Source organism: Falco rusticolus, chromosome 17, assembly GCF_015220075.1.
Source record: "Falco rusticolus isolate bFalRus1 chromosome 17, bFalRus1.pri, whole genome shotgun sequence".
Classification (NCBI taxonomy): Eukaryota; Metazoa; Chordata; class Aves; order Falconiformes; family Falconidae; genus Falco; species Falco rusticolus.
The window spans coordinates 2,586,107-2,613,467 of NC_051203.1; the positions used below are offsets into that span (position 1 = coordinate 2,586,107).

A 27,361-nucleotide genomic window follows, 5' to 3' on the forward strand; every position below is an offset into this window, starting at 1 on the left:
GGTGCTGCTTTTTAAAAAAGAAATTTTTAATTTGTTTTTATTTCAACTCAGTATTTTACATCCAAGTCTAGCTCAGCCCCTGACAAGCGCTGGTTGGCTTTGGTGGAGGGAGCACTTTGCTCTGCCAGGGAAGTTTGCTCGAGAGCAGAGTGTGATAAAGGGATGGGAGAATGGCTGTCGGAGCCAGCCCGCGCGCTTGCTTCAGCGTCAGGAACCGGTCACCTCTCCAGCCACGGAGCCCAGGACAGCCTGGGCTTGCCTGGATGGGGCTTTATTGCTTCTGTGCATATGCCACCCCCTTGCCCCTTATCTGGAGGGGTGGGCAGGAAAGGGGAGCTATGGGACCATTCCTAGAGGGAGAATGCAGGAATTACCTCTCCAAAAATATTCTATGCTCTCAGAGACTGCCGAAATCTCCGTGACTCCATCTCTCCAGCAGAAGATTGGCAGATCTTGGCAATCTTAGGCATCGAGAAATAAAATACCAGAAGACAAAACCTGCCATCTCCTCCAGACAAGAGGGAGCTGGTGCCCAAGGCAAGGAGCAGGAAAGTTGCTGCTCAGAGCCCAGGGAAACAGCAGAGGCTCAAGGAGAAGGCAGCAGCCAAGTATCTTCAGCATCCCTCCATGGATGCACGGGGTCGCTCTGGGAGTTCAACGCTGCCGGTACCAGCGCTCACTGCCTGCGCGCTGCGCACGCTGCCCACTGGTCTCTGATACTTTCCCTCGCTCGTGTACTGCATCTCTTCCACACACCAGTGGGTCAGGCTCCTGCAGCTCCCAACATTCCCGCAGAAAACAGGCTCGTGCTGCCTGCTCTCCCTGCTCAGGAGACTCTGCAGGGTCTCAGCATCCATTCTCAGCCAAGGCTTCGTCGAGCGTTACAGGTTCGTACTGGATTGCTACTGTGGTCATACTCATGGCTTCCTCCAGGCTCGGCTGGTCTTCCAGCTAGAGGAAAGAGAGGGAGATAACACTGTCCTCCTAAAAAGTGGGCTCAGGAGGTGCAGGCTTGCTCAGGGCAGCCCCCACCCAGCAGGACGGAGGCGTGAGGGATCGGCAGTGGGTGACACAGGTAGGAAGCAGAGGGGCAAAGCAGAGAGAGAGACGGCTGTGACGCGGAAAGGCTGTTTACAAAGGAGCGTTCTGCCATCCACGGAGCATGTCCCTGCTCTCCTCTGTACACAGGGCACCTGGGGATTAAGGAGCGAGCACCCTGGGCAAAAGGCGACGCAGCAGAGCAAGGGGGTAAGCGCTGAAGCCAGTGGGTGGATGGGGAATGACGGGGAAGGTGGCAGGAGCTGTGTGGTACCTGCACTGTGATGTGGGTGCCGTTGGTGGTAGCCACCAATGCCACCTGCTGATGACAGAGGGATGTGGCGGCCGATTCTTCAGCCATGACTGCCCCCGACGTGACTATGGTAACCTAGAAAAAGTCAAGAGCAAAATCAATCACGTTTTAAAAGCCAGGGCAGTTCCCTTCTAGCAGGCTGTTTCTCTGCAGGGTAAAGGGAAGGTCCCAGTTCTGGGCGTACCGGCTGCATCTCAGCGCCGTCGGTGTGGGTCACAGTCACGGTGTGTGTGTCATCACCTGCCAGCTCCTCCCTGGGCACAGCGAGGGCACCGCTCTGCGTCACCATGCTGATGGCACTGCCCAGGGCCTGCAGGTCTTTCTGCAACACGCTGACCTGGGTGAGACAACAGGGGATGCTCTCAGCCAGGAGGGCTGCTCAGGAAGCTTTATGCAACTCCCGACTTTAGCAACACAAAGGTCTCGGAAAGGATGAAATACTCTCTCTGCATGCAAGGCCCGGGGCACAAAGAACTCCAAGGACTTTGTCAAGGGTCAGGGACAGAATCGACTGAGAACTCGCAGACCTCAGGTCTCCAGCCCTCCCCCTTCTACCACACCTCTCCTTCTGATTTAGTGTCTTCTCTCCAGGCCCTGAAGGGACAGATTGTGCATCCCTGCAGCAGGGAACATCTCAGACTAAGAGGAAACAAGCATTCCTCGTGGCAGCTGTTTCCTTTGCCCCGTGCCACAGAAGGGAGTTTTTCCCAGTCAGCACACACGCAGCTGGTGGAGGGAAGTACAAGAAAAGCACTGCCATAGTCAAACAATGAAAAAAACAATCTCCAAATCCAGCCTGTGTCAGCAGAGATTGGGAGCTGCCTCTCAACAGCTGTCTGGGAGGTGGGGGCTGCCAGGCGCTGCATGCAAGCCTCGACAAAGCCCTGCAAGACCCCGTGCAGCAAGAAGGTTCTTTACCCCCCACATCAAGACTGCAGCAGTAGGGTAAGGCTGTAAGGAGGGAACCCTCATGACAGACAAGAGCCCATGAAGACCCAGGGTCTGTTTTACACTGGAAAAAAAGCCTTAAAGAGAACACCAAGGCTGAGTAGAGGCAGAATCTCACTCAGGTAACTGCTCTCTCCCCCATGCTGGAGGCTGTCAGCATCATACCGGCTCTGTCCCACCCTGAGTGATAAGCGAGACGTGTGTAAGCATGCCATCTTCCTCTTCCTCAGCCCCCAACTCCGACAGGAAAGCAATACACTTGCTGTTGTCGGGGAAGTCTCTGTCAGTAGCAGCAGCTGAGTCAGGGAAAGGGAAGAGCAAAAGGGGTAAGAGAAGTGCTAGCTGGAACTTGAAAGCACACACCTGACCATGGGACCTGAAGGGGCCAGCACAGGAGACCAAGATCATGATGACAAGAGCCCGGTGCTGGCCTGGGAAAAACGGTCTTTACCTCTCCCTGTACTACAGAACGGGCAGAAGTCTGTTCCCAACCCATGACATACCCCGAGGACCATGGGGAGCCCTTTTCTCTCATCTGGGACACAGATCTGGGGGAGGCAGGAGGCCACAGCACAAAGCTGGGCCTGAGAGAGATGAGCAGCTACAAGCTCTCGCTGTCATCTCTCTCCCCTTTGCCACATGGCCTGTCCCAAGCCTGCTGCAGGTGATGGAGGAGGGGTCACTCACCCTCCAGCTGATGCTGTTCGTAGAAGGCCTCTTCGCTCTCCTCGATGACCTCCAGCTCGCCGTGGCTGCTGCGCTTGTGCATGGCCAGCGTGGAGGTCTGGCGGTAGGTCTTCCCACAGCTATTGCAGGTGTAGGGCTTGCAATGCGTGTGGACCACGTGGTGCTTGTAGAGGCTGGAGTACTCAGTGAAGCGCTTTCCACAGTCTGGCACAGTGCACATGTACGGCTTCTCTCCTAGGGCAGCGGCCACAGAGCAGAACTTAACCCACTCACCCTCCTCATGCTCTGGGAAGGGATTCCCCATCAAGAACACATAGCTGGAGGTGACCAGTGGAACAATCATCAGCCAAATCAAGCAATTCCTATTTCCTTTAACTCCCTGGCTGCCCCCAGGATGCTGCCCCTGCAATGCCTGGCCTGGAAATGCCCATTTCAGTCCCACAGATTTTTTTTCCCCCGCTGCCACATGCCGTTCGTGCAGCCTCCCCTTCTTACCTGTGTGGATTCTCATGTGGTTCTTGTAATTGGTGGCACTGGTGAAGCCCCTCCCGCAGCTGGGCTCAGGACACATGTACGGCCGCTCGCCTGTGTGCGTTCGCATGTGAACCTTGCGGATGTTGGATGTGGTAAAAGAGCGGCCACAGCCCACAAAGGAGCACTTAAAGGGACGCTCACCTGCAACGACGGAGTAACGTGCATGAGAGTCCTGCTGCAACGCAGCTACCTGGAGCGCCCTGGACACCTGTGTCCCTTCACTCTGTAGTATTACAACGATGAGACCTCGGACCAGACCCAACTGCTGGCACATTTTTCTCTAGCAACGCTGGCATCCCTACTCCTTTTGCTCTGCTCTTTGAATCGAGACTCCCTAGTACTACTTCTACTAGCCATTTACTTCCGTCTGAAGACAACTTAAATTCTGCCTTGCTCCACCCAAGACACAAAAAGGCCTGTCCTGGACAAAGGCTGAAGCAGTACTTTATCTTGGAGACCCTTTCAATGGGCAGCTCAGCTCTCCTCCGGCACTGCTCACCTGTGTGGGTCCGAATGTGTTTCTGTAGATCACCAGAGGTTTTGAAGGCTTTGCTACACATGTCTTCCGGGCACTTGTACGGTTTCTCACCGGTATGCGTTCTCATGTGGCTCTTCAGGCTATACCCTGTTCAGGAAAGAAACCACAACTCATTTTATAACGAGAAGGAAATAATATGGCAAGCTGTGTACTGCCTCTCCACGCATTTCTGAATGTCCATCCTGTGCCTGCAAAGCGGAAGGGGAAGAAACACCCAAACAGCCTCACACCAGCACCACCACCTCAGCTTCTTCCTGTAACCCCTTTAATCTGTTCGTAGTTTAAGAAGGTAGATTTAGATCAGACATCAGGAAGAAATTCTTTGCTGTGAGGGCAGCGAGGTGCTGCCACAGGGTGCCAGGAGAAGCTGTGGGTGCCCCGTCCCTGGCAGTGCTCAAGGCCAGGCTGGACGGGGCTTGGAGCCACCTGGGCTTGTGCCACATGTCCCTGCCCATGGCAGGAGGTGGGAATTAGATGATCTTTAAGGTCCCTTCCAACCCGAACCATTCTATGCTAATCGAGTCTCCCATGCTGCATTTTCTTTTCAGAAGGTTCTACAAGCTATGCCTCTTCTTGTCTGCTGGAAAAAAGCCGGGGCTGATACTCAAAGAGTGGTTGGGACTGGACAGAAAACAAAATTTGCTCAAAAGAGAAATTGTTACCTGTAGTAAATCCTTTCCCACAGCTTGGGAAGACGCAGGTATATGGCCGGTCACCTGTGTGAGCACGTTCATGTACCTGGAGAAAAGAAAGAACAGGTCCCTAAAATGAGGTCCAAGACAAGGGGGAAGGAAGACAGTGTGGAGGAATTTAGCCAGTGGAGAGAATCTGAATTTCTCTGTTGAATTTTGCCTTGGCCATTTAACACATCGGGATCTGCTGGGGAGCCAAGCCTTTTGTATAGCACCATTCTGATCTGGCACTAGAACATGGGGAAACGTCTGGACTTCACGCCGTGTGACTGCGTGGTACCTGCTGTACCTTTAGATGGTTGGCGGTGGTATAGAGCCGGCCACAGCCTTTGTATCCACAACGGAAAGCTTTACTGCTGACCTGCTGCCCGTTTTCACTGCTGTGCACTTCCTCTTCCTGCAGATCCTGCCCAGAGACATACAGATATTAACTCAGCGAGCCACTACCGCAGGCTGTGCAAAGCCCTCACAAATAATCACCCTCCTTGCTATATACATCTACACTCCTTCGGCGATCCTCACAAAACCATGCTCCTACAAACTCAGCTTGTACACACACGGTGCAACCCAGGTGATGGGACAGGGGTCCAGGAACCAGCATTTCCCACTGTCACCTCCCAACTCACTGGGTGTTCTCAGACATGTAACTTGCTTCTGCGCTTCACTTAGCTCATTTGTAAAACTTGTAGCTTAATATATTTGCTAACTTTGCAGAGAAGCCACAAAACTTTTTTAATTACTAGCTGGCAAAGTGCTCTGCCCCCAGAGGAGTTCATCCTAGTTTGAGAAATGCATCACTGAAAAACACAGACCTGGGAAGGGACATTGCTGGAGTTGTCACTCTTCGTATGGCAGGTGTCTGTCACTTCCTCCTCTTCTTCGTCAGACACCTGTGAGTAAAGAATCGTGGGCACTGCTTGTGCCTCCCTGCACAGTGTGGAACAGGTGAGCAAACTAAGCAGGAAGGCATTCACACCTCCTCCAGAAAGCTAGAGGAGGCCGATCCTACCACAGCAGCAAGGTCTCCACTGGCAAAACTTAAGGCCGCCCAGCCCAGCACTGTATCAGCACACCCCTGGTAGCCCCTTCTCACACACCACCATGAAGGTGGGAGAAAATGGCAGCACCCAAGACATTCAGATGGAGCAGGGCAATGACAACACATTGGGATATGAAGCTATTTTGGGGTTTTGAGGCCTCTGTCGACATGGGGAACAGCAGCCATAGCTTAGCCACTCCTGACCTGCGAAAGGCTAGTTTCAATCTGCTGCCTGAACCACCTCTGGAGGAGAACATCATACCCAGGTTGCATTACAAAAAAGTCAGGCAAACAAAGAAAACACCTACAAAGGAGGATAAAAACACCCAATCCAAGCTGTATCACAAGCAGCTCTCTGCATTTCCCAAATCTGTGCCTCCAGCAGGTTAAGGGTGGCAGGCCCAGCACTCTCCAGGAACTAGCTAGCAGGAGCTGCCCCCTTCTAGGTCCTTAACTGTCAGCCACCTGCCAGTGGTGGCACTCTCACTGGAGCCCTCTCCAGTTTCTCTTCTCAAAGGTGGCATAGCTGAAACCCAAATATACAGAAGTACTAATGGAGGACACTTAAACCACAGGCCAAGTGTGAGCTACTACACCAGCCCCTCACTGCTGCTGGCAAACCATGAAAGAAGCACCGCGTCCTCACCTTACTGGTGTACGTCTCTAATGCACCCACAGTCTTGACATCAAAGGCATCACCTTTCTCCTCTCCAGCCAACTCCTCCAGCCCAGTTTCCACCTGCACTTCCAGGATGGTGCTGCCAGGTGGGATGATGACAGGATGATGTATGTAAGCAGTGGAGCCATCCTCCAGCTGGATGGTCTCGAAGGTGCTGGGGTCATAACTTTCTGCAAGAGGAAACAAACAAAAATCAAATGTAAAAGAGCTGCTGAGTATGAGGCACCCTTCATCTCCCTGGGCTACCTACAGGAAATCTGTGGCCCTTCAGCAGCTTCTACTCCAGCTGCCAAGGGAAGAACAGGGAACACTTTACCTTTAATTGTGCTGTGTATGTAGGCCATACTGCCATCTTCCAGCATCACTGGCTGACCATCTTCAAAAGCCACAGACTCTAAAAGAAAAGAAAAAAAAAATCCACACACTTTACTGGAAGACTCAGATGGAACAGAGGGGATGCTGCACCAGTTCCTGAACCCAGCAGTATTCCTGCCCACGGAAGAGGACACAGCAGGGCTGCTTGCTTGCACTGAAAGTCAACAACAGTTACAGGTTTTCAGACACCATTTGGGCCCTTCCAACAGGAATTATCAGGTTTTAAAGACATCCTGCATAGCTTCACCACACGTTTTAGCTCACTGGGGTAATGGAGTCTCTCACCAATTCCAAAATGCCACATTCTGTCCCAGAAAAGGACAGCTTTGGCACAGGGGTGTGTACAGAGGAACACCAACATCCCATGGCAGGGGAAGCAGGGGTGAGAAGGAAAACTCCTCTCACTGTGCATGTGTGTTTGGAGGCAGAGAAAGACGATGAAAGGAGGAAATGGGCAAAGCCAGGCATACAAAGTGGATTTCCAGCAACGTTTTAAGGACAGAAACGGGAGGTGGCATACCAGGAACTTGGGAGGGTGAAGGAAGGACTGCCCAAAGCAACAGAGCTCTTTCTACCTGCCCTTTTACATCTTACTGTGGTCAGGGAGGACTCCTCTGTACCACTCTGGTGCCTGCCACATGAAATGGATTCCCATCACCTCTCAGATTAATTAATGTTACCTCATTTTGGAGGTGACATTGGCTGATGGATCAATGACCAAGGTGGCATTGCTTCCAACCATCCCCAACCTCACCCCCAGACACCTTATTCCAGAAGTAATATGTTATCTCATAGCTCAGAGGAAATTCCTGTCCAACTTCTCCCACATGAAACAAACTTCGTTTGCACTCTGCAGTTGGAACAAACGTAGCACACAGCTTACTGGCCTTGCTTGTAGGCTGGTGAGCTGTCAGACTGACAGCTGTGAGAGCCCACAGGTGAAGTAACACTCAAACATTTGCTTACACCACCTGCAAACTTGTCTGGTCAGATTGCTAAGAACTTTGCAGGAAATCTATGTCCTTGCTCATTCAGCCTCAAAACCATGGGCACTAAAAAAAAAAAACCAAACCTACACCTATATGGACTTCTTAGCCAGAGCTAATTTAGGAGTCCGACTATTGGAACACAGACAATTGCAGTTACACCTAACAAAGTCCTTCTGAAAAGAAAGAGGTGAATATATGGTCCTCACCTTTCTGAACTGTCATCTGATGGATATAAGCTGTGGTCCCATCTTCCAGTTCAATGACTTGCCCTTCAAGCAGCTTTTCACCTGAAACAGTTTAAAAAAAAAAAAGCCATCAGCACTGCCTGCAGAGTCCAGTCTTTCTGGTCCCATGAGGTGCCTCCTTTACTGCATCTTCACAAGGAAACCAGTCCCACAGAAGATAGCAAAACTGTTACTTATAGGCTGTTATTTATCAAGCTTTCTCCTGAACAGTCATAGAGGCACTTAACTTCCAGAAATACTGGAGCTTCCCTTTCCTAGACAGAAGGATACAAGACAAAGAACCTCAGTCATCACTTGTTTACAAGCTGCCCTTCACAGCTCTGTAAGCCAAGAAGCAGAAAGAACGATGCGTGCTAAGCGTTTTGGATCTAAAGCAGAAAGCAATTATACTTGTGCTGGATAGAAAAAAATAAATAAAATCAACTGGGAGCTTTTAATGGCACCAGCAAAAGCCTTGAGATTTATTTTCTTCTACTTTGGCAGAGGATCTACCCTCTGGAAAAAAAATTACAGCACCTAAAGGGATCTAAAATCCTTTAAGCCTGGGCCAGGCTCTTTTCAGTCTCTTTCAAGCGACAGGACAAGGGGTAACGGGCACAAACTGCAACGCAGGAAGCTCCATCTGAATATGACGAAACACAACTTTACTTTGAGGGTGACAGAGCACTAGAACAGGCTGCCCGGAGAGGCTGTGGAGCCTCCTTCTCTGGAGACATTCAAAACCCACCTGGATGTGGCTCTGTGCAACCTGCTCTACGAGAACCTGCTTTAGCAGGGGGTTGGACTAGATCATCTCCAGAGGTCCTGTCCAACCCTGACCATTCTGGGTAAAGCATAACCTTGATGGGTTGTGAAGACTGGATTCTTAAAATGGCCTGAGTAACCCTGTGACCATGGTTTAGTTACAAAATTATTTGATGCAAAGCATCAAAATGCAGAGCATTGCTCTATCCCACTGGAACATGAGGAATGCATGTTGCTTTCACCTGATGCACAATGTTTGGTGGGGGTGACAAAACCTAGTGGTTTCAAGATAGTCCAGCTCCACTCACGTAATAAACTTGCAGTGAGTTAGCACAGAAAAGAAAGCAAGGGAGCAATCCCCAGGACATGAAGCCTTGCAACTCAACCATCCTGCTCCACAGGCTGGGAAACGGTGCATTCCTTTTCTAAGGAACAGTGGGTAGCGGAGGAAGGAACCCTTCACAAACACCAAAATAAGGACAGGTATTAAATTTGGCACCGATACTGCTTCAGTTAACCAACTCCAAGCTCAGCACACCTTTGAGTGAGAAAAGCACTACTGTGAACCAAATTCTGTGCATCTCGGTGAAGTAAAACATCCTGCTTAGCTTCAGGGGAAGTTTTGGTTGAACAGTCCTGCAGGCCATAGCGTGACCTCCATTTCCCCAGTTGTCCCAGAAGGAACAGGACTCACTAGTCTGAGCAGAACCTTTTTTTTTTTTCTACAGCAACAGCTCTCCCACCTCCAAAGCTTTATTTTCAAGCCAGAGGCATGTTTTATTTCTGCTGCATCACTCTTCTGTGCAAATCTAACAGATAGTTGCTAGCTTCCCATACAAAGGGACCACACAAGATGTACGATAGCTTGTGCGCCACGAGAGCACTTTTGATAAATCTGACTTTCATTTCACAGAATCGATCAAGAGACTTTTTGATTTTGCAGCCCAAAGGATCCGTTACCTTTGACAGCCTGCTGAATGTAGGCTGTCGTCCCGTCACTAAGGGTCACTGCTTGCAAGCCCAAGCTCTCCATCCTGCCCTGATGACTGGTCTGCAGGCATGAATTATCACTTCACTCAGCGTGCTCACAGAGAGCACTGGGACCCAGAGCAAGAGGTTTGTGGACCGGGGAGTTGTCTTCTTTGTTGCAAACCTTAAATAAAAAGAACAATTCAGATTTTATTTTCTCCCAACATATGTCTACTCACTTTTGCACATTAAGAAAGGCTTGAATGGCAAACTATTTTGGAGATTATAAAGAATAAAACTGGATGAAAGATGCACCCTTCCCATATAGGAAGGCAGGGCTAACTAGCTATTCCACAGACAAATATAAGGTAAAGCTTTATCAAGCCAGTGAGCTGACAGACTCTTTTTAGAGATCGTGTAAGTACCATGTTCGAGCCCTTCCCAACCTCCAAACGATCTGCAGGAAAAGTTTCCGAGTACTTTAAAGTCTGAACCTACAGGCTGAGGGTGTCCTGTACTGCAAAAGACAGGGGCAAGATTATAAGCTTTGCCCTGGAAGCATCTTCACCCTCTCCTCCCTCCCCTGTCCAATTCCCAGGCTTCTGAGGAACAGAATTTCAGGCCATAAGCAGATGACGTTAAAACATCTACAACCCCACAAGTACATTTCGCTGAAGAGGCACTCTGCTGACAGATTATCTTTAAAAGCAGCTGCAGTAGATTCTTGATGACTAATCTCTGAGATAGCCCAATATTTTATCATTTTCAGTTCCAGGAACAAGTCTGCCCGCTCTGTCTGTCACTGCAGCACCCAGGGGTGCAGCCAGGCTTTGTGCCACGCTTAGTGCCCTCTGACCCAAGCGATCTCTCCATGCGATAGCTCCTCTCCAACTCCAGCAGATTCTGCTGGCTTTTAGGGCTGGCACCACCTGAGAGACACTGCAGCTCGTTTCCCAGCAGAGGCTCTGTCCCAGCAGGGTGGCTGGGCAGTCGAGGCCCCTTTGAGCTGCCACGGCTGCCATGCAAGCCGTGGTCTATCAGCATTACTGGAGGGTCCGCCGTGCCCTGGAAGGGATGGGACAGGCGCTAAGGAAAGCCAGGTGGAGGCTGTGGTGCAAAGCCACCCAGGAGGTGCCAGGGGACCCGCCTCAGGGAGGGCTGGGGACAGGACGGGGCCTGGCGCCATGGCGTGCCCTGAGGGAAGCGGCGGGGCAGGCCTGGCCCAGCTGCCCTGGGGGCGCCGGGGAGACACGCCGGGGCTCCCCCCGTGTTATTACCCAGGGAACCGGCGGCAGCAGCTCTCCAGGAACGGCAGCTCCTCAGCCGCCACCTCCCCCACCATCACAGACACCGACCTGCTGAACCCCGACGGGGCCGAGTCCGCCGCCTAACCGCCATGCGCCGGTGCCCGGGCCCTCCTCGCCGCGCCCCGCAACCCGCATAGGACAGCGCTCCCCGCCGCGGCTCAGCCCCCCGCAGCCCGTTATTCAGGTCCCGGGGCCCCGCGGTCCCGCCCCCCGGAACTGGGCTGGCTGGGCCGCGTGGGGACGGCGAGACGCTGGGCGGCCCGTGCGCGGGGGCAGCGCATGCGCAGTGCCAGCAGTGAAGCCACGGGCACGGCGTGCCCTCAGCGCCCGGGGCCAGGCCCTTCCCGGCGGGGGGGCAGCGCGGGCTTTCGGCCGGTACCTGCCCGCGTCAACCTGACGAGGAGGTTTTGAAACACTGAAGGCCGACCGGGGGGAGCTGCCCCAGCAGCGAGGCGCTGCGCCCCGGGAGCTTCTTACCCAGCAGCTCCATCCCGTTTCCTTCTGAGGGGAGGCCGGGACCGCGTCCCCTAAGCGCTGCGGAGCGCCGGCGGGGCTGCCGGCCTGCCAGCCTGAGGCAGGAGGCAGAGAGACCGCGGCTGTTCGTTTAACAGCGGGGGAGATGGCGGTGAACGGCCCGCTGGGAGAAACGGGGAGCAGCCGACCCGGCCGCCGCGTCCCGCCACTCCCAACATGGCGGCCGAGTCGCGCGGCTAAATCTCGCGAGATTCCCGCCCATATTTATACCGCACGGGGTAGTCGCCCCGCCCCTTCGGTCCCGGCCCGCCGCCGCCATGAGGTGAGTGCGGGCCCGCCGCGCCATCCGCCGCCATCCGCGCCCGCAGGGAGCCTGCGGGGCCGGCACCGGGTAGCGGGGGGCTCGCCGGGAGCCTGTGGGGGCGGCCGGGGGGGAGGGGGCGCGGGTGGGCCGGGCGGGGCTGGGCCGAGGGGCCTTGTCCCTCCTCTCCGCGGGGGGCCCGGGCCGGGTGAGCCCTGAGCCCGCGCTGTTTTCCCTCCCCGCAGCAGCAAGGTCTCCCGCGACACCCTGTATGAGGCGGTGAAGGAGGTGCTGCAGGGCAGCAAGACCAAGAAGCGCAAGTAAGAGTCCAGCGCCATGGCAGGCCCCGCACCATGGCAGGCCCCAGCCTGTCACAGGCCCTGGCGCTTGGCCGGGGTCCCCCGTCAGCCCCCCCCAGCCCGGCTGGGCCCTCACCCGCGCCGCTTCCCCCTCCCTCAGGTTTGTGGAGACGGTGGAGCTGCAGATCAGCCTGAAGAACTACGACCCCCAGAAGGACAAGCGCTTCTCCGGCACCGTCAGGTTCGCCACCCTCTTGCTCGCACCCAGCCGTCGGCCTGCGCTCCTGCCCTGCTGCCCGCCCCCACCGCCGGGCTGCCGCAGCAGGAGGCAGTGCTGAACCGCTTGGGTAGTTCAGACCACCCCAGCTAAGGGGGTTCGGCTGGACGGACCCCTACCCTGGGTCTTAAAACATGAGGGGAGGTGTGGGAGGCCCCTGTGCTGTCCCCACCGGCCTGCTGGAGAAGGCAGGTTACAAGCTGTGGAGGAAGATTCCCAGGCACTGTGGTAAGGTATCCCTGTGATGGCTCCCGTGGAAGCCTGTGGTGCTGGCGGTTTGTAGTCAGTTTGGATCTTCTGTCCCCCAGGCTGAAGTCGACTCCGCGGCCCAAGTTCTCTGTCTGCTTGCTTGGGGACCAGCAGCACTGCGATGAGGCCAAAGCCGTTGACATTCCTCACATGGACATAGAAGCTCTGAAGAAACTCAACAAAAACAAGAAGCTGGTGAAGAAGCTGGGTGAGTGGTGGTGTGGATCGGGCTCTGAGTACCCTGGCTGACCTGGGAGGGCAGGGTCAGCGGGACAGTTTTCTCTGCGCTCAGATTTCCGTGTTGTGGGTAACTGCAGGGAATAGAGAGCTGACCAGAGTCGGCCCGAAGTACAGAAATTGGCCTAGAAACTCCCCAGAAAAACCAACAAATTGTTACAGTATGGAAGGTCTGACAGGTCAGCCCTCCAAGAATGAGGTTGGTTGCACTCCAGAAAGAAGGGAGGGATACAGGAAAACATTCCTGACTTTGAAAGTTTCACCCTCAGCTGGTGTTCCTCGCTTTCCTGGTCAGCAAGCTGGAGCGCAGCAAAAGCAGAGAAAAGCTTGAGGCAAAAGTTTGATTTAGTCCATGAATGGAATGAAATTTGCTTATTTTCACTTGTTGAGAGATTAAGTCCTTTCCTCCCTCTAAAGTCAAAGTCATGTTGATACAGATCGTAGGTAGGCAAGAGAAACTTCCCACTCAATCCATAATTAGCCATGGAACCCTAGGCAGTTAGGGAGTGACATAGGACACCACAGCTCCTGGCTCAGCCTCTCAAAGCTGGGCGATACCATCCTCCCCTTATGCGCATCTTGTCACCTGTGGCTCCACAAATGCCAGTTTCTTCAGGGAAATGAACTGTGTACAGTTAAGAGCGTGCCATTGGGGTGCAAAGCTGGGTCCTGGTGGGTTCGGTTGTTCTGACAAGTAACTTGGTATATATTAGTAAAACCAGTTTAGGTTCACGTAGACAGGACTGGAACCAGCCAAGACCGTTCAAATGCATGTGTTGGGGCTGCGCTGCTCCGCTTCCCTCGGCAGAACGGTTAGTTTTGGGCTCGGTGTAGGAGCAGAGAGTCCGTCCTTACCTACATTCTCTCCTCACAGCCAAGAAGTACGATGCCTTCCTGGCTTCCGAGTCCTTGATCAAGCAGATTCCTCGAATCCTGGGTCCAGGCCTGAACAAAGCCGGCAAATTCCCTTCTCTCCTCACCCACAATGAAAACCTGGTGGCCAAGGTTGACGAGGTCAAATCTACCATCAAATTTCAGATGAAGAAGGTAAAACAGAGCTTTTCTTCTCCAGGACAGCTACCTACCTGAGGGTTATTCCTGGGGGGGGGCACTTGTCCGTGGCTGCGATCCGCGGTCTGGGCTGTAGGTGTCCCTCGAGTGTCTTCCTCAAACAGCAGCCGGGGACACAATCTCTGTAGCGAAGGGAAGGAGCCGTGCAGCTGCTGGGTAGAAAGGAGGAACAATTTATCTGTTGTTGAAAGATGTTAGAGCAGATGATGATGAGATGATCTCAGTGTTTCAATGCGGAGCACAATCAGGCATGATTAACACTTGGCACAGTAAGCGGGTGACACTTGCAGGGTGGGCCCCCACGGGTCTGTGCACACGGCAGGAGGCGAGTTTGGGACTTGACTCTGCAAGTGAACTTCGGAGTGGGGCTGCAGATAGCTGCTCTGGCTGTCAAGCGATGGCAAGGCGAGCTGACTCCCTAAAACCAAAATAACCCCGTTCAGGCATTTTAATCTCGTGTCAGCGCTCTAAATGTGACTCATGGGTATTAAGAATTAACTGCTCTGCTAGCTGAGGTGCATCTTTGCACTCCAGCTGATACGGGCCCTGCAGGCACAACAACTGGGAGGACACAGCAAATCTGATAGTTTGCAAATGCTTGAGCATTTTAAGGAACTGAGCTAACGATGTCCTGACACTCTGCCTGTCAGTTCGCTCGTAAATCCTTTTGTCTGCAGCCTGTGGGGAACATTGGATTACAAGCTGCTTGGGGAGGCTGGCGGGCAGAGGCTTGGCCTCTCCGAGTCTTGTGTGTGGAAAGAAAGGGCTGGTGGCTGGTGCCCAAAATAAAAAGCGAAGCTGGCGCTGCGCTTAGCAGCAAAGTTTGGAGCTAACAGCCTGTGCCGCACCGGGTTAGCGGTTTGCAGGGCACGTGCCAGCGCCGCCTCATGAGCAGGGCGTGGGCACAGAGCTAAACTAGAGGTCTGCTCCCGCTCCAGGATGGCGTGCTTAGTGCCCGCCTTCCCCTCGTGCCCGCCTTCCCCTCGTGCCCGCCTTCCCCTCGTGCCCGCCTTCCCCTCGTGCCCGCCTTCCCCTCGTGCCCGCCTTCCCCTCGTGCCCGCCTTCCCCTCGCGCCCTTCCCAGTTTCCCCATCTCTGGGAGGCAGAGCCCTCCCTGCCTGCTCCAGCTCACCTTTGCGCTGCGAGGGAGCAAGCTGCTGTTCAGAGGTGGTGGCCAGCTGTGGCCAGATGTGCTTACGGGAGCCATGTGCCAGACAGCGCGCTCTGGGGAAACGGCCGTGGATAAGCTGGAGAAGTCATGTCCAGCTGACAGAACACGAGATAATTTAATGACTTCAGAGGCAGCCACCTGGCTGCGACCTTTGATTTCCCCACAAAACCTCTGCCTGTGTGAGTGACGCTGGTGTCCTTGTCCCCAGGTGCTGTGTCTGGCTGTGGCCGTCGGTCACGTGAAGATGACAGAGGACGAACTGGTCTACAACATCCACCTGGCCATCAACTTCCTGGTGTCCTTGCTGAAGAAGAACTGGCAGAACGTGCGTGCTCTGTATATCAAGAGCACCATGGGGAAGCCCCAGCGCCTCTACTAGTCAGGCAGCAATAAATCTTTAGGACACCTACAGCTGCGTGGCTGGTTGTGTTCCTCCAACACTTGCTGGGGTTTGCTGAGGAGCTGCTCCCTTGTAGCAAGAAAGGGCTGGAGTGCTGTGTGGAGCTGGTAGGGGTGTGAATTCAAGCAGAGTTTCAGAGCTTCTGAGGGAAGGAGCCTCATCCTGCACTCAGAGCAGGGCGGGGACCAGCTCCGCTCGCACCCAGGATGCCCAGAACTGTGGTGCTGAGCACAGCAGAAGGCGCGTGGCGTGGGCAGGACCCTCGGCAGCCGTGCTGCAGCCCCAGCTCACCCGCAGAGGGGACACTTGCCTCGTGGTGCTGCGGTCACCACTGTGCACACAGACCTGCCCAGTCCCAGCAGCCTCCCTGCTCGGGGGAGTGGGCGGGGGGCACTGGGGTTTGTAGGTTTCTGCTGCCCCCACAGCCACCAGCGAGTGGGGCCGGGGGTCCTGCCCAGCAGCAGCTCATGAGGGCTTGATGGGCATCTTCCAGCTGGTCCCAGTTGTATTGATGGGCATCTTCCAGCTGGTCCCAGTTGTCTTGATGGGCATCTTCTAGCTGGTCCCAGTTGTCTTGATGGGCATCTTCTAGCTGGTCCCAGTTATACTGATGGGCATCTTCTAGCTGGTCCCAGTTGTATTGATGGGCATCTTCTAGCTGGTCCCAGTTGTCTTGATGGGCATCTTTCAGTTGGTCCCAGTTATACTGATGGGCATCTTTCAGTTGGTCCCAGTTGTATTGATGGGCATCTTCTAGCTGGTCCCAGTTGTATTGATGGGCATCTTCCAGCTGGTCCCAGTTACCCAGAGATGCAGGGAATGGAGGGTGCTGGGAGTTGAGCTGCAGCTCAGCTTGGGGGCAAGGTAAAGTGTTTCCCATCCCTTCTGCTTCCCTCTGAGCGAGTCCCTGTCCAGCTCCACGTTCTGGGCCAAAACTGAGCTACGTTGCGTCTAATTAACATATATAAATAGGTTGTGTAGTGACTGGTGAGCTTATGGAAGTGTGTAGGACTTAAGCTTCTGGAGGAAACAAAAAACCCCCGTGCCCTTGAGAAGAGCTTGTCTGAGCATCCGAGGGAACAAAACAATGAAAAAGGCTCCGGATCCTGCTGTTAGAAACTTTTAAAAGAAGCGTCAGGGCCAGTTTTTGAAAGATCAACACAACACCAAGAAATTCCATTTAATAATTAAAAAAAGACAATACAAAATGCAAACATTTCTTTGTACAAAGTTCAGATACATTTTTTTTTCTTTTAATCAAGTGCAAATAACTTCATGAACTACATCTTTTCTCATTAATCATTTTTGCTGGAGATGGTAAGTCCTGGCCCGCTGCAAAAGGCAGATATAAATATTCCAACATGAAAAAAAAAACCCCACCAAACCCAAACCAAAAAAAAACCACCCAACAACCCTTATTTCTGTTCACCGCATCAAAACATTCAATACCCCCGAGAAGTGGCTGAGGCGGCAGTTTTCAGCCCTTCAAACCCTTTCTGAGTTGCAGGGGTGGGTGTGGAGGAGCTGAGCTGCAGGGGAAGGGGTGTCTGGTGGCCCCGTGGACCTTTTTTGGGGGTTTATTTGGGAGATTTGGTGAAAGGAGGAGGCGTTACCAGGTGTCTGGCTGTTCGGGATGTGCTGCGCATCCTTCCAAACCCGCTTTAGGGGAGCGGAGGTGGCCAGTGCAGCCACAACGGTGGCAAGCAGGACACCCCGAGGCTCCAGGAGCCCCAGTGCCCCGCAGGGTCACGGCCACGGCCGCCCCGTCGTGAAATCACAAAGAATTAATAAACTCAGAGCATGAGTGGCTGCATCGCGCCGGGGCCGCCGCAGTGGGTTTAGTCATTCCTGGGTTTTTATTTTCGCTGTTGGTTGGTTGTTGGTTGGTTGGTTGGTTGGGTTTTTTTTTTTTTCCTTCTAAATATGAAAGACCCTTTCAACGGTCACTGCTCTGCTGCGACTGCCCCAGAGCAATAAACTCCCCCCCCCCAAATCCCTACAACAGCTTTTGTGCATCAAAGCAGCTGCTTTCAGACACCAACCAAGTGACAAACAGCTCAGCCCGCAGATGTCGAGCTTCCAAACAGGCTGGGAGCCGGGCAGCAGGAGGGGTAAATCCACAGCTGGGATGAATCAGGACAGACTTTTCCAACCGACGCATCTTGGGGACAAACCTCAGCCCCCTGTGCCAGCGCTCACCCAGCCCGCAGCCCCTCACGGAGCCCAGCACCAGCTGCCGGGGCGCTGGAGCAGCACGGACGGAGGAGGGAAAACGCGGGCACCGGCAGCTGCCTCCTGGTTTCGGCAAGGACAGACCTGGTGGGACGTGCAGAGCAATAAATTATTGGTTCGTTAAGAGCAAGGCTCGGCCCAGATGTGGTCAAAGGGACAGTGAAGGTCGAGCGGTGACAGGGATGGGAGGGGACCTGCCAAGAGGAAAGCCGTAGGCAAGGCGACCACATTTAGCCCTGGCTCTTTGGGAGGATGAAGATGGGGATGAAGCATGGGGAGGTGACAGCCGAGAGCTGGTGGCGGGGCTGGAAAGGGAGGAGGAAGAGGGATGACCGGTGGCAGCAGTCGCCTGTCCCCAGGGGTCCTGTCCAGCCAAGTGAAGATGCTGGGGGACAAACCCGTCGGTGACATCGACCTGGCCACTGTCCCCAGCCGTGCCTGCCTGGGAAGCTGGGAAGGGCAGGTGGCAGTGAAGGGGCAGTGGCAGGACGGGGTCCCCCAGGATCCGCATCCCACTCCCCGGGGAGGGGCTCCGGCAGCACCCCAGCAGGATGGGCATGCGTGGAGGGATGGAGCCAAAGGGATGGGGAAGAGCTGAGGGGGGATGGCTGCCCCCCCAGGGCTCTCCACGCCTGGGGGAGAGAGTTTGGGGCTGAGCGGAGGGGCAGGTCCCATCTCCTCCCAGGCTGCCCCCCGGGACCCTGCCTCAGGACCTGCCCCCCGTCTCCCTCAGGTCTCAGCTTGTCCCTGAGCCCCTGCAGGGAAGCAAAACAGTTTGTGACAAGCAGGTGACAGGGCCGAGGTTTGCACCCACAAACGGGGCATCCCGACAGCACGCAGCCACTCCGGCGGTTCCAGCTCCTCCGCCGGCACACCGGGATGCTCAGACCCCCCGCAAAAACACCCCATCCATCACATGCCGAGCTGGAGAGGCACCGTCTCCCTCCCCAAACAGGGGGTTTTGTTGGGGACAAATGCAGCAGAAAAGGTTGCAAGGCCTGAAAACGCCATCCCGCCGGTCAGCGGCAGCCCAGGGCTGGGGTCACTTTGGGTGGGTGGGGGTTTTTGTTACAGACGCACATTCTCATTTCTCAGGCAGGTATAAATATCGTCGTTTCTAGTAGAAAAAAAACAAAACAAACAAAAAACCAAAAAAACTTCCCTCTAAATAATATAAAGAAGACTCAAATGATTGCACTTAATACATATGAAAAGGTAGAAAGGAGGATATCCTAGTGCACAAACATTTACTCCTGCTCTTCACAAAGCTTGCTTTTCTGAGTTACTCTTTGGCAGAGCTTGTAAGAAAGTCTGGTTTCTTGGCACAAGTGTCTGGAGGGGGGGGGGGGGGGGGAGAAAAAAAATAAAAATGAACCCGGCTGAAAGTCCTTCTCCTTTGCTCCCTGTTTTCTCCCGTGCAGCCAGACATTGTTCTCCGGGAATGTGGCTTGGCTGTGCTTTCCTCCCAGCGCCAGCGCGGCTCTCCAGCGGGACGGCCACTGGAGCCACCACGGTTGCTGTTCGCTGGCGTGCTTTGCCGATCTCTCCTTTAAATTTGCTTTTGAATCAAGTAGGCTTTTGAACAATCTTTTCCCCCGATCTCTGATGCCGATACCCACGACCCAGGCGCTGCGATAAATGCGGCGTTACCTTCCTGCACTCCTCGGCGAAAGGGCTCGGTGGGGCTGCAGCTGGCGCCAGCTGTGGGGGCTGGAAGGACGGTGACCCCCCCGACGTCCCGGGCTGCCGGTAGAATGGGGACAGACCTGGCGTAAAGGAATCCAAAGGGAGGACAGAGGACGGCGAAAGGACCGGTGCTTTGGTTTCCTAAAATGAAGAAGCTGCTTTGGAAGAGAGGAGTGGCTTCGCCGGCAGCTGGATGAGACGGGAGCATCCCCCCCGGGATGGGGGCTTGGCTCTGCAGGGAGCAGCGGAGAAATCGTGGGGGGACATTCTGCAGGGTGAGAGGCGGTGGTCCTGCTGGAGCCGAGCGGAGGAAGGAGAAAATTGGAAAGGAGAAGGAAGGGAGAAGAGGGTTTCCTTGGCGGTGGGGGTGCGGGGGGCTATTTGTAAGGCCGGAGGAAGCTGGAGACTTTGGAGCGGAGGAGCTTGATGAAGGAGCGGGGCAGCATCTCCTTGTGTTTCTCCGTGTACTTGAAGTAGTTCTGGGGGTGCGCCAGCACGTCGAAGAAAGCTTTGATGAGCTTCTTGTCCTGCAGGGAAGCCAAGCCGGAGGCAGGGTCACCATCCCACCCCAAACGGAGCCACAAGCGCCGGGAGGGCACAGGGGCACAGCCGAGGGGAGGATGCTCCTGCGTGCCAGCGTCCCCCGGCGATCCAGGCAGCGAGGACGTGGGGGATACACACTCACCTTGAGGATCTCCTGGTGGTTTTCGGAGGCGTAGAGCCTGCCGTCCCGCACGATGTCCTCCACCAGCTGCTCATAGTCCTCTGCAACACCCAGCCAAAACACACGGTCAGGGCATGAGCTGTCACTTGTCCCCAAACCTCTGGTCCCCATCCCTGAGTCCGCTCCCCCCAAATACATGGGAGGTGTGAACTGGGGGTGACCCGGGTACCAAACCAGGCAGGGGGGCACTGGCACGCTGGGATGGGGTCCCCCTGCGCCCTGTGCTCACCGTCGTAGGTGACGTAAGGGATCTGGAAGCCCCGGGCGCTGTTGGCTTCGCTGGTTTTGAAGTTGATCCACAGTTTCCGAGAGCGGGCGGTGAAGGCGATGGGCCTCTCGTAGGTCTGGCACGTCTCGTAGGTGGTGATGGAGGACGGGGAGGCTGCAGGGAGCGGCGAGGGGACGCATGATGCCGGATGCCCATCAGCAGAGCTACCTCCAGCCTTACTCAGCTTAAATGCTCAGGGCGAAGGGGGGTACCAGGGATGGGGATTATCTGTGTCTGGTGAGGCTGAGTCCCCTCCTAATCCTCACGTTACATACCAGGGATATTGTTATTCCTCCCTTGCTCTGGGAAAGCTCCAAATGGGGCTTTTTACCCCCAAAAAGAGTGCTGAGACCTGGGTGTGCAACGCAGCCCACACTTAGCCCATGCACATCCCCCTGATCCAGCAAGACAGCAGGGCAGCAGGGTGATGCCGGTCCCCCCTGCTCACCCAATTCCCCCAGATCCCCTCCTGCCGCCTGGGGACGTGGATTTCTCTTTGCACGAGGCAGCTCTGCCAAACCCCAGCCTTTTCCTCCCCGGGCTTCTCCCCTGAGCACCGCAGCACGCTTGGTTACCTACAGTTTTTCCGCATGACCAAGACGTCGCCGCACTCATCCTCGGAGGGGAGGAAGATTTCCGGCACCACGATGAGGATCTTGCGCTTGGGCGGCGGGTTGATGTTCCAGGTGCACTCAACGTTGGCGGGGTAATTCCCCGGGTAGTTGGGGGACTCGATGTAGCCTGTGTACTCGCCCAGCTCCCCCCCGCATTGCCGGTCTGCAAGGCATGGAGAGAAAGTTCAACTGGGAACCAGTGGCGTGGGCACTGGGATGGGGGGGCTTTACTTGGGGAGGCGGGGGGGGGGGAGGGGAGTGCTCTGTTAGCACCGCTCCATGCACCCCCCACGCCTGCCTGCATGCATAAAGCACAGAAATGACCCCAAACTCTATTTTAATTGATTTTTAAACGCTTTTGAGGAAGGACCCCAATCCACAGCGTGCCTGCCCCCCCCTTCCGTCACCCCTCTGCTCGCCTACTTTTGCACTGGGACACAGAGGTGGAGCCATCGAAGTCGGTGGTGGTGTTGCCAGGGCAGGCGATGCAGTAATTCTGCCGAAAATCGGGCTGGTAGGTGCCGACGGCGCAGCGGATGCAGCGGTGGACGCTCGTGTTGTAGTAGTGCCCGGGTGAGCACTGGACTGGGGGGGATCAGAGAGCAAAGGGGGCTGCATCAGCCACGGGCACAGCCCGGTGGGGTGCCCCCCTCCCCGGGGACCGGCTCTGACCTACCTTTGGTGTCGCAGTCCTGGAAGGAGAGGGCTCCCTCGTGGCGGGTGGTCAGCCCCCCGCCGCAGGGGAAGCAGAGCGCCCGCCCCACCTCGGGCTGGTAGGACCCACGGGGACACGGCTGGCAGGGCTTGAAGCCATCGGCTGAGTGCTGGCCGGGGGGGCACTGACCTGTGGGCACAGGCATCGCTCAGTCCTGGCATCCCGTGTGCCCAGGGGTCTCCTGCTCCACGCCCGGCTCCTCTCCCCACCCAGCCCTGGCAGCATCCAGAGCCAGCGCTGCCCTTCCCGGGGTCCCCTCTAAATGATAAATGCCCAAACCAGCAATTCTGGGGGTCCTGGGGATGCTCAGGGCTTTCTCCTCCTCTGGAGGTGGCTGACGGTTGAGGCTGCAGCCCTGGCCACCTCCCGTGTGCCTCCCAGCCCCGCTCCGTGCCCCCCTCACCCGTGCAGCCGGTGATGTTGGTGGCTCCCACCGGTCCAAAAGCATCACCGCGGGGACACAGGTCGCAGGAGAGCTGCCCTTCCTTCTCCTGGTAGGTGCCGGGGGGGCAGGGGACACACTGCTCCGTCTGGCCGTGGTAATACGTTCCCTGCGAGCAGCTAACTGAGAGCCAGGGGAGGACATCAGCCAGGCGGCGGAGGGGCTGTCACCACCGGGGGGGACGTGGCGGGTCCCCCAGCTCAGGCACCCCCCGATGCTCCTTACCACACTTGGCGCCCAGGCGCTGCTGGCCCGGCCCGCAGCTCTCCTGCCGCTCCAGGGCCACGCTCAGCTTCCTCGCCACCTCGTACTCCATCCCCGCGAAGCGCAGCAGGAACCGCTCCTGGTTGATGGACTTCTTCAGGGCTTTGATGGCCGACTTCAGCTTCTTCTCCACTCTCTGTCGCAGGCAGTGCAGGTTGCAGCTGGCTGGGGGTGCAGGGGGCAATGGGGGTGCCGGGGGACAGAGGGGTGGAGAGGGAAACCCAGCAGGGTTAAAACCATCTCCCAAAGGCTCAGTTGCAAGGGCTGCCCATTGTGTCCCAGTCTGGTGCGGGACGAGGACTGGTTTGGCTCTTCTTGCTGCATGGGGATGGCACTGTCCTCCTGGTTCCCCCACCACCCTCCTGGTCCCCCACCGTCCTCCTGGTCCCCCCCACAGTCCTCCTACCATCTCCTGGTCCCCCCCGCGTCCTCCTAGTCCCCCCACAGTCCCCGTAGCATCGCTCTGGTTCCCCCACTGTCCCCCTGGTTACCCCCACAATCCCCATGGTCCCCTCATTATCACCCTAGCTGTACCCCCTGTCCCTCTCGTCCACCACCATCCCCCTGGTCCCACCACCATCCCCCTAGTCCCCTCACTGTCACCCTAGTCCTCCCCAAATCCCCCTGGTCCCACCACTGTCCCCCTGGTCTGATCACTGTCCCCTCCACCATCCCCATGGTCCCCTCAATGTCCCCCTGGTCCCACCACCATCCCTGTAGCATCGCTCTGGTTCCCCCACTGTCCCCTTGGTCCCCCCACCATCCCCATGGTCCCCTCATTATCACCCTAGCTGTCCCCTCCATCCCTCCAGCCCACCACCATCCCCCTGGTCCCCTCACTGTCACCCTAGTCCTCCCTCCATCCCTCTGGTCCCACCACTGTCCCCCTAGTCTGATCACTGTCCCCCTGGTTCCCCCACCATCCCCCTGGTCCCCCCACCGTCCACCTGGTGTCCTCTCCCCCATCCCCTTGGTCCCCTCATTGTCACCCTAGTTGTCCCCTCCGTCCCTCTGGTCCACCACCATCCTCTTGGTCCCACCACTGTCCCCCTGGTCCCCTCACTGTCACCCTAGTCCCCCACCCCCACCCCTCTGGTCCCACCACAGTCCCCCTGCTCCCCCCCTACCTGCACCTGAGACAGGCCAAGCCAGTGCCATGCCCACCTGTGATCTCCTCTGGCTTGATCTCCGCCTCGAACTCCAGCGTGATGCGCGTCACCTCCTTGTTGGAGGAGTTGCGAGCCCGGCGGCCCTTCCCCTTCTTGGATGAGTCACATTTGAGGTTGACAAAAGCCACCTGGCAGTCGGAGCAAGGTGCCGAACCGCCTGCGTGCAGGGGGACAAGTCAGCACCCCATCCCTCTGGGGGGCACGGGCACCCCTGCCACCCCCCCACCATCACACCTCACCTTGTGCCCCAGCCTTGCCGGCCTCGTCCTGCTTGCCCTTGGCCCGTGGGTGCAGGTGGCACTTGGCATCCTTGATCTTGAAGGAAGCCTTTTGCTTGATTGGTGCAGCGACAGTCTCTAAAAGAAAAGGCAGGTGCTCAACAACGCCGGCGCGGGGCAGGGGGTGACCGCAGGCACGCTGGGAGCCCCCTTACCGAGGCACTGCTGGCTGCTGTTGGCAGGTCTCTGCTGGCCACCCTGCCGCAGGACGGGGGTCCCACAGCTCACCGTGTAGCTGCTGTCGGACTCTGTGGGAAGGAGGAATGGGAGCTGGGGGATGCTGGAGCGGCCGCCCGGTCCCCGCGATGCTCTGCCGGGGTGATGCAGAGAGGCACAGCTGTGCCATGAAGGGATGATGCCCAGCACCAGGGACCCATCCCACAGATCTACACCCAGCAATGAGCCCCCTCCGCAAGCACCCACCTCCCTCGCTCACCCCGGTCACTCTTGGGTGCTTTGCACCCTGCCTTTGCAGCCACTCCTCTCCCCTCCCAGTTTGGGCCACGCAGGGAAACGGGGGGACCCCTGCGTGTGCCGGCGGTGGCAGCGGTGCCGGTACCTGGCAGAAAGTGAGCCTTGGAGGCGCACGTGAGGGCACAGCTGTCCTTCTTGCCCGTCTTGTTGCAGGTGAGGGTGGCTCGTGGTGGCACCGAACCTGGCAGGCATTTCACCAGCTCTGAGGGACATGCGCCGGCTGGTGACGACAAGCAGGGACGCCCGTGGCTGGCACAGCCCAGGGACCCACAAGGGAGCCCTGTGCCCTCCCAGGTGGCAGGGGGATTCACCGGGGAGGAGAGGGTGCCAGAGTGCGGCATGGGGACCCCAGACCAGCAGCACAACACTCCCCCCTCCTCCTTTGGACATGTGAGATGTGACTGGTGGAGTTTCAATTTTTCTGCAGGGGCAGCCTGTCTCTGACAAGGGGGAGCCAGTCAGGTACCAGGGCATGGCCAGGGCCATGAAGACAACTCCTTTAGGGACATTTGCTGGTGCAAAAGCTCCCAGCCAGCTCCAAGCATGGTCAAAAAAGCAATGAGATGACCGAGGGCAGAAGGAGCAGGGCAACACCTCATGGTACACCCCATCCAGACCCATGTGAGATGGACAGGGGGCCCCAGCCAAAAGCAGCCCAGCCCGGAGCATCCCTTCACCAGGACACCCCAGACCCCCGTGCTCCCCCCACCCTGACCTTAATCCCAACAGCCCCAAGTGACAGCCACAGGGCATCGGCAGCATCCCCCGCCCTGATGTACCTATACAGTCCTTTTTGTTCCAGTGCAGCTTGCAGCCGGCGGGACAGGTACACTGGTAGCTGCCGGGTGTGTTGATGCAGCCGAATTTGCAGCCCCCCCGGTTGATGCTGCATTCGTCAATGTCTGCAGGGAAAACAGGAGAAGGCGGTGGGCAAGGGGCAACAGGACACCCCCCCCCAGCTGTAACACCGAATCGCTGCCTTGTCTCAGGGCTGTGATTTTGGATGGATAAATTGCAGGAGCCGTGCCCAGCTGGAGATAGGGACGCACACGGCAGGGCGCTTCCAGCCATGCCTCCTCCCTGCAGCCACGCCAGCCGCATGGGGACAAGGGACACCCCGACCCTGGTGTCCCTAAGGGCCAGGTGGTGACGGGTGCAGCCCACCCAGGCTGAGCCCAGCCTGGCCCTGCGGCGGGCTGGGGAGCTGCGGGGGGCAGCAGACGGAGCCCAGCCGACATGGAAGCACTTAGCAGATTCAAAAGGCAGCTGCTTGGCAGCCCCGGCCTCTCTCCCCGCAGCAGGGACCTCCGCTCCGGCCCGAAACAGGGGGTGATTCTCCAGGTCTGCCATGAAGCAGGGGCGGAGGTGGGGAGCAGCCAGGGATGGAGCTGCCCCCCAAAGCGCCCTCCCTGCACAGGTCCCCCTCGGTGGGAGCATCGGTGGGAGCCAGCAATCCCACAGCTGCGGGGTCACGCTGAGAGCATCCCAGGGGACATGCTGGCTCACAGCAGGAGCACAAGGAGGGTGACCTGCCCTCACCAGCCAGGCGATGCCGGAGCACCCAGCCTTGTGCTGCCATCTCCCCGGGCTGATGGCACCGCTGCCACGACACGCTCCAGCAACACCCCCAAAGTGTGTTTCATCTGCCTCCCCGCTTCCCGGGGTGCCGCACGCCCCCGCCCTTGGGAGCTATCTGCCTTGTGAAACTTAAGTCAAACCCTTTTGATGTTCCCCTTCCCACCCCGTCCCAGCTCCCTGCCAAAAACGCTGGGGATTTCTCCCTCTCTCCCGCTGCAGACAAGTCGCAAATTGTTCCTGTCGCTCCGTTTGAAGTTGCAGACACCAGCGTCTGGCTGCGAGCCCCCTCCCTGCCTGGCCCCAGCTCAGGGTACGTGGGGAACCGACCCTTCCCGCTGGCCCTTGGGGCGAGCGGCATCCCCGGGGGTCCCCCATGCCATGGGGCTGCCCCATGCCTGGGTGCCCCGTGTGCCTCCCCAGGACCTGAACCCGGTGGGGTGATGTGTTCCTCCTGCCAGCACGCAGCCAGCCCTACCTCCGCAGTGGGTGAGCCCGTACAGTGTGTAGCCCTTGTTGCAGAGGCACTGGAAGCTGCCGGGGGTGTTGATGCAGAGGTGGTCGCAGGTCCGGTCGAAGGAGCACTCGTCGATGTCTGGAGGGAAGGCAAAGTGGGGGGTGAGGGCCAGCACGGCAGAAGGGCGGTCCCAGGCACAAGGGCTCTCTCCCTTCCTGCAGCAAGCTAGGGGCTGCACTGGGATGCTGTGGGGTCCTGCACTGGGATGCTCCAGGGATCCAGCACCAGATTGCTTTGGGGATCCAACACTAGGATGCTCTGTGGGTCCAGCGCTGGGACATTCAGGGACCCTGCACTCCCACCCTGCTGGCCTCCAAGCTCCTTCCTCGCCCGCTCTAGCTGCTGCTACATGGGTGCAGAAGCCCCCTGCCCCATCAGCCCCCCCTTCCCCCTAGCTCCTGCAAACCCCCTGCACCTCAAATGAGCCAAACGGGGCCAGCACTGCATCCTTGGCACGGGGCAGCTGCCAGAGCCTCCAGCTGCTGCCCAGCCAGGGCCCTGCCTGGTGCCAGGGAGGGATGCTGTGCGGGCAGGTCCTGCCCTGGGGACAGCGCCAGCGATGTCTGCTCTGCCCCGCAGGGCACCTCGCCAGGGCAGGGAGGCCTGGCTGAGCGGGTGAACCCAACCCGCCGGGTTTGAGCATCATTTCATTGGCTTAATTAAGTTAATTGCCACGTTCACGTCAAACTCCCAAGAGCGCAGAACCTGGATGGAGATGAAAGCGGTCACAGCCCTGGAGCACGCCAGCCCCCTCCTTCCCCGGCCGTGTGCTTTCAGGAGGCAATGCTTGGGCTCACGCACAACCACTCTGCTGGCCTTGGCCATGGG

General features: G+C 56.9%; 3 protein-coding genes across 4 annotated transcripts in view; 1 reads left to right on the forward strand and 2 right to left on the reverse strand.

Annotated features, from left to right (window-relative positions):
* Positions 1-5: 5 nt before the first annotated feature.
* Positions 6-11,708, reverse strand: ZNF76 (zinc finger protein 76). Of its 2 annotated transcripts, none has more exons than XM_037410203.1 (15): positions 11,575-11,708; positions 9,782-9,974; positions 8,039-8,119; positions 6,785-6,862; positions 6,436-6,638; positions 5,563-5,640; positions 5,040-5,156; positions 4,721-4,796; positions 4,020-4,145; positions 3,482-3,661; positions 2,987-3,220; positions 2,465-2,595; positions 1,536-1,688; positions 1,313-1,426; positions 6-951 (listed from the first exon to the last, which is right to left on the reverse strand). In XM_037410203.1, the coding sequence occupies exons 2-15, from the start codon at positions 9,852-9,854 to the stop codon at positions 847-849; spliced, it is 1,749 nt and encodes a 582-aa protein (XP_037266100.1). In that variant the 5' UTR covers positions 9,855-9,974; positions 11,575-11,708; the 3' UTR covers positions 6-846. The 2 variants fall into 2 exon arrangements, with proteins under 2 accessions (XP_037266100.1, XP_037266099.1); XM_037410202.1 differs by lacking the exon at positions 11,575-11,708 and adding an exon at positions 11,146-11,264.
* An 80-nt stretch (positions 11,709-11,788) lies between these two features.
* On the forward strand, positions 11,789-15,586 carry RPL10A (ribosomal protein L10a). Its single transcript, XM_037410204.1, has 6 exons — positions 11,789-11,893; positions 12,118-12,192; positions 12,332-12,412; positions 12,757-12,905; positions 13,809-13,981; positions 15,384-15,586. Exons 1-6 carry the CDS (start codon positions 11,889-11,891, stop codon positions 15,552-15,554), a joined length of 654 nt encoding a protein of 217 aa, XP_037266101.1. The 5' UTR covers positions 11,789-11,888; the 3' UTR covers positions 15,555-15,586.
* Positions 15,587-18,981: 3,395 nt separating this feature from the next.
* Positions 18,982-27,361, reverse strand: part of SCUBE3 (signal peptide, CUB domain and EGF like domain containing 3) — a 36,551-nt gene continuing 28,171 nt past the window's right edge. Inside the window, exons 10-23 of the mRNA XM_037410473.1 lie at positions 26,495-26,611; positions 25,221-25,343; positions 24,527-24,661; positions 24,123-24,215; positions 23,929-24,045; positions 23,685-23,846; positions 22,482-22,685; positions 22,218-22,379; positions 21,776-21,943; positions 21,523-21,684; positions 21,065-21,262; positions 20,447-20,599; positions 20,179-20,258; positions 18,982-20,020 (exon numbers count right to left, since the gene is read on the reverse strand). Coding sequence (XP_037266370.1) covers positions 19,871-20,020; positions 20,179-20,258; positions 20,447-20,599; positions 21,065-21,262; positions 21,523-21,684; positions 21,776-21,943; positions 22,218-22,379; positions 22,482-22,685; positions 23,685-23,846; positions 23,929-24,045; positions 24,123-24,215; positions 24,527-24,661; positions 25,221-25,343; positions 26,495-26,611 — 2,024 coding nt within the window. The 3' untranslated portion in view covers positions 18,982-19,870. The remainder of the gene's footprint in view (positions 20,021-20,178; positions 20,259-20,446; positions 20,600-21,064; positions 21,263-21,522; positions 21,685-21,775; positions 21,944-22,217; positions 22,380-22,481; positions 22,686-23,684; positions 23,847-23,928; positions 24,046-24,122; positions 24,216-24,526; positions 24,662-25,220; positions 25,344-26,494; positions 26,612-27,361) is intronic.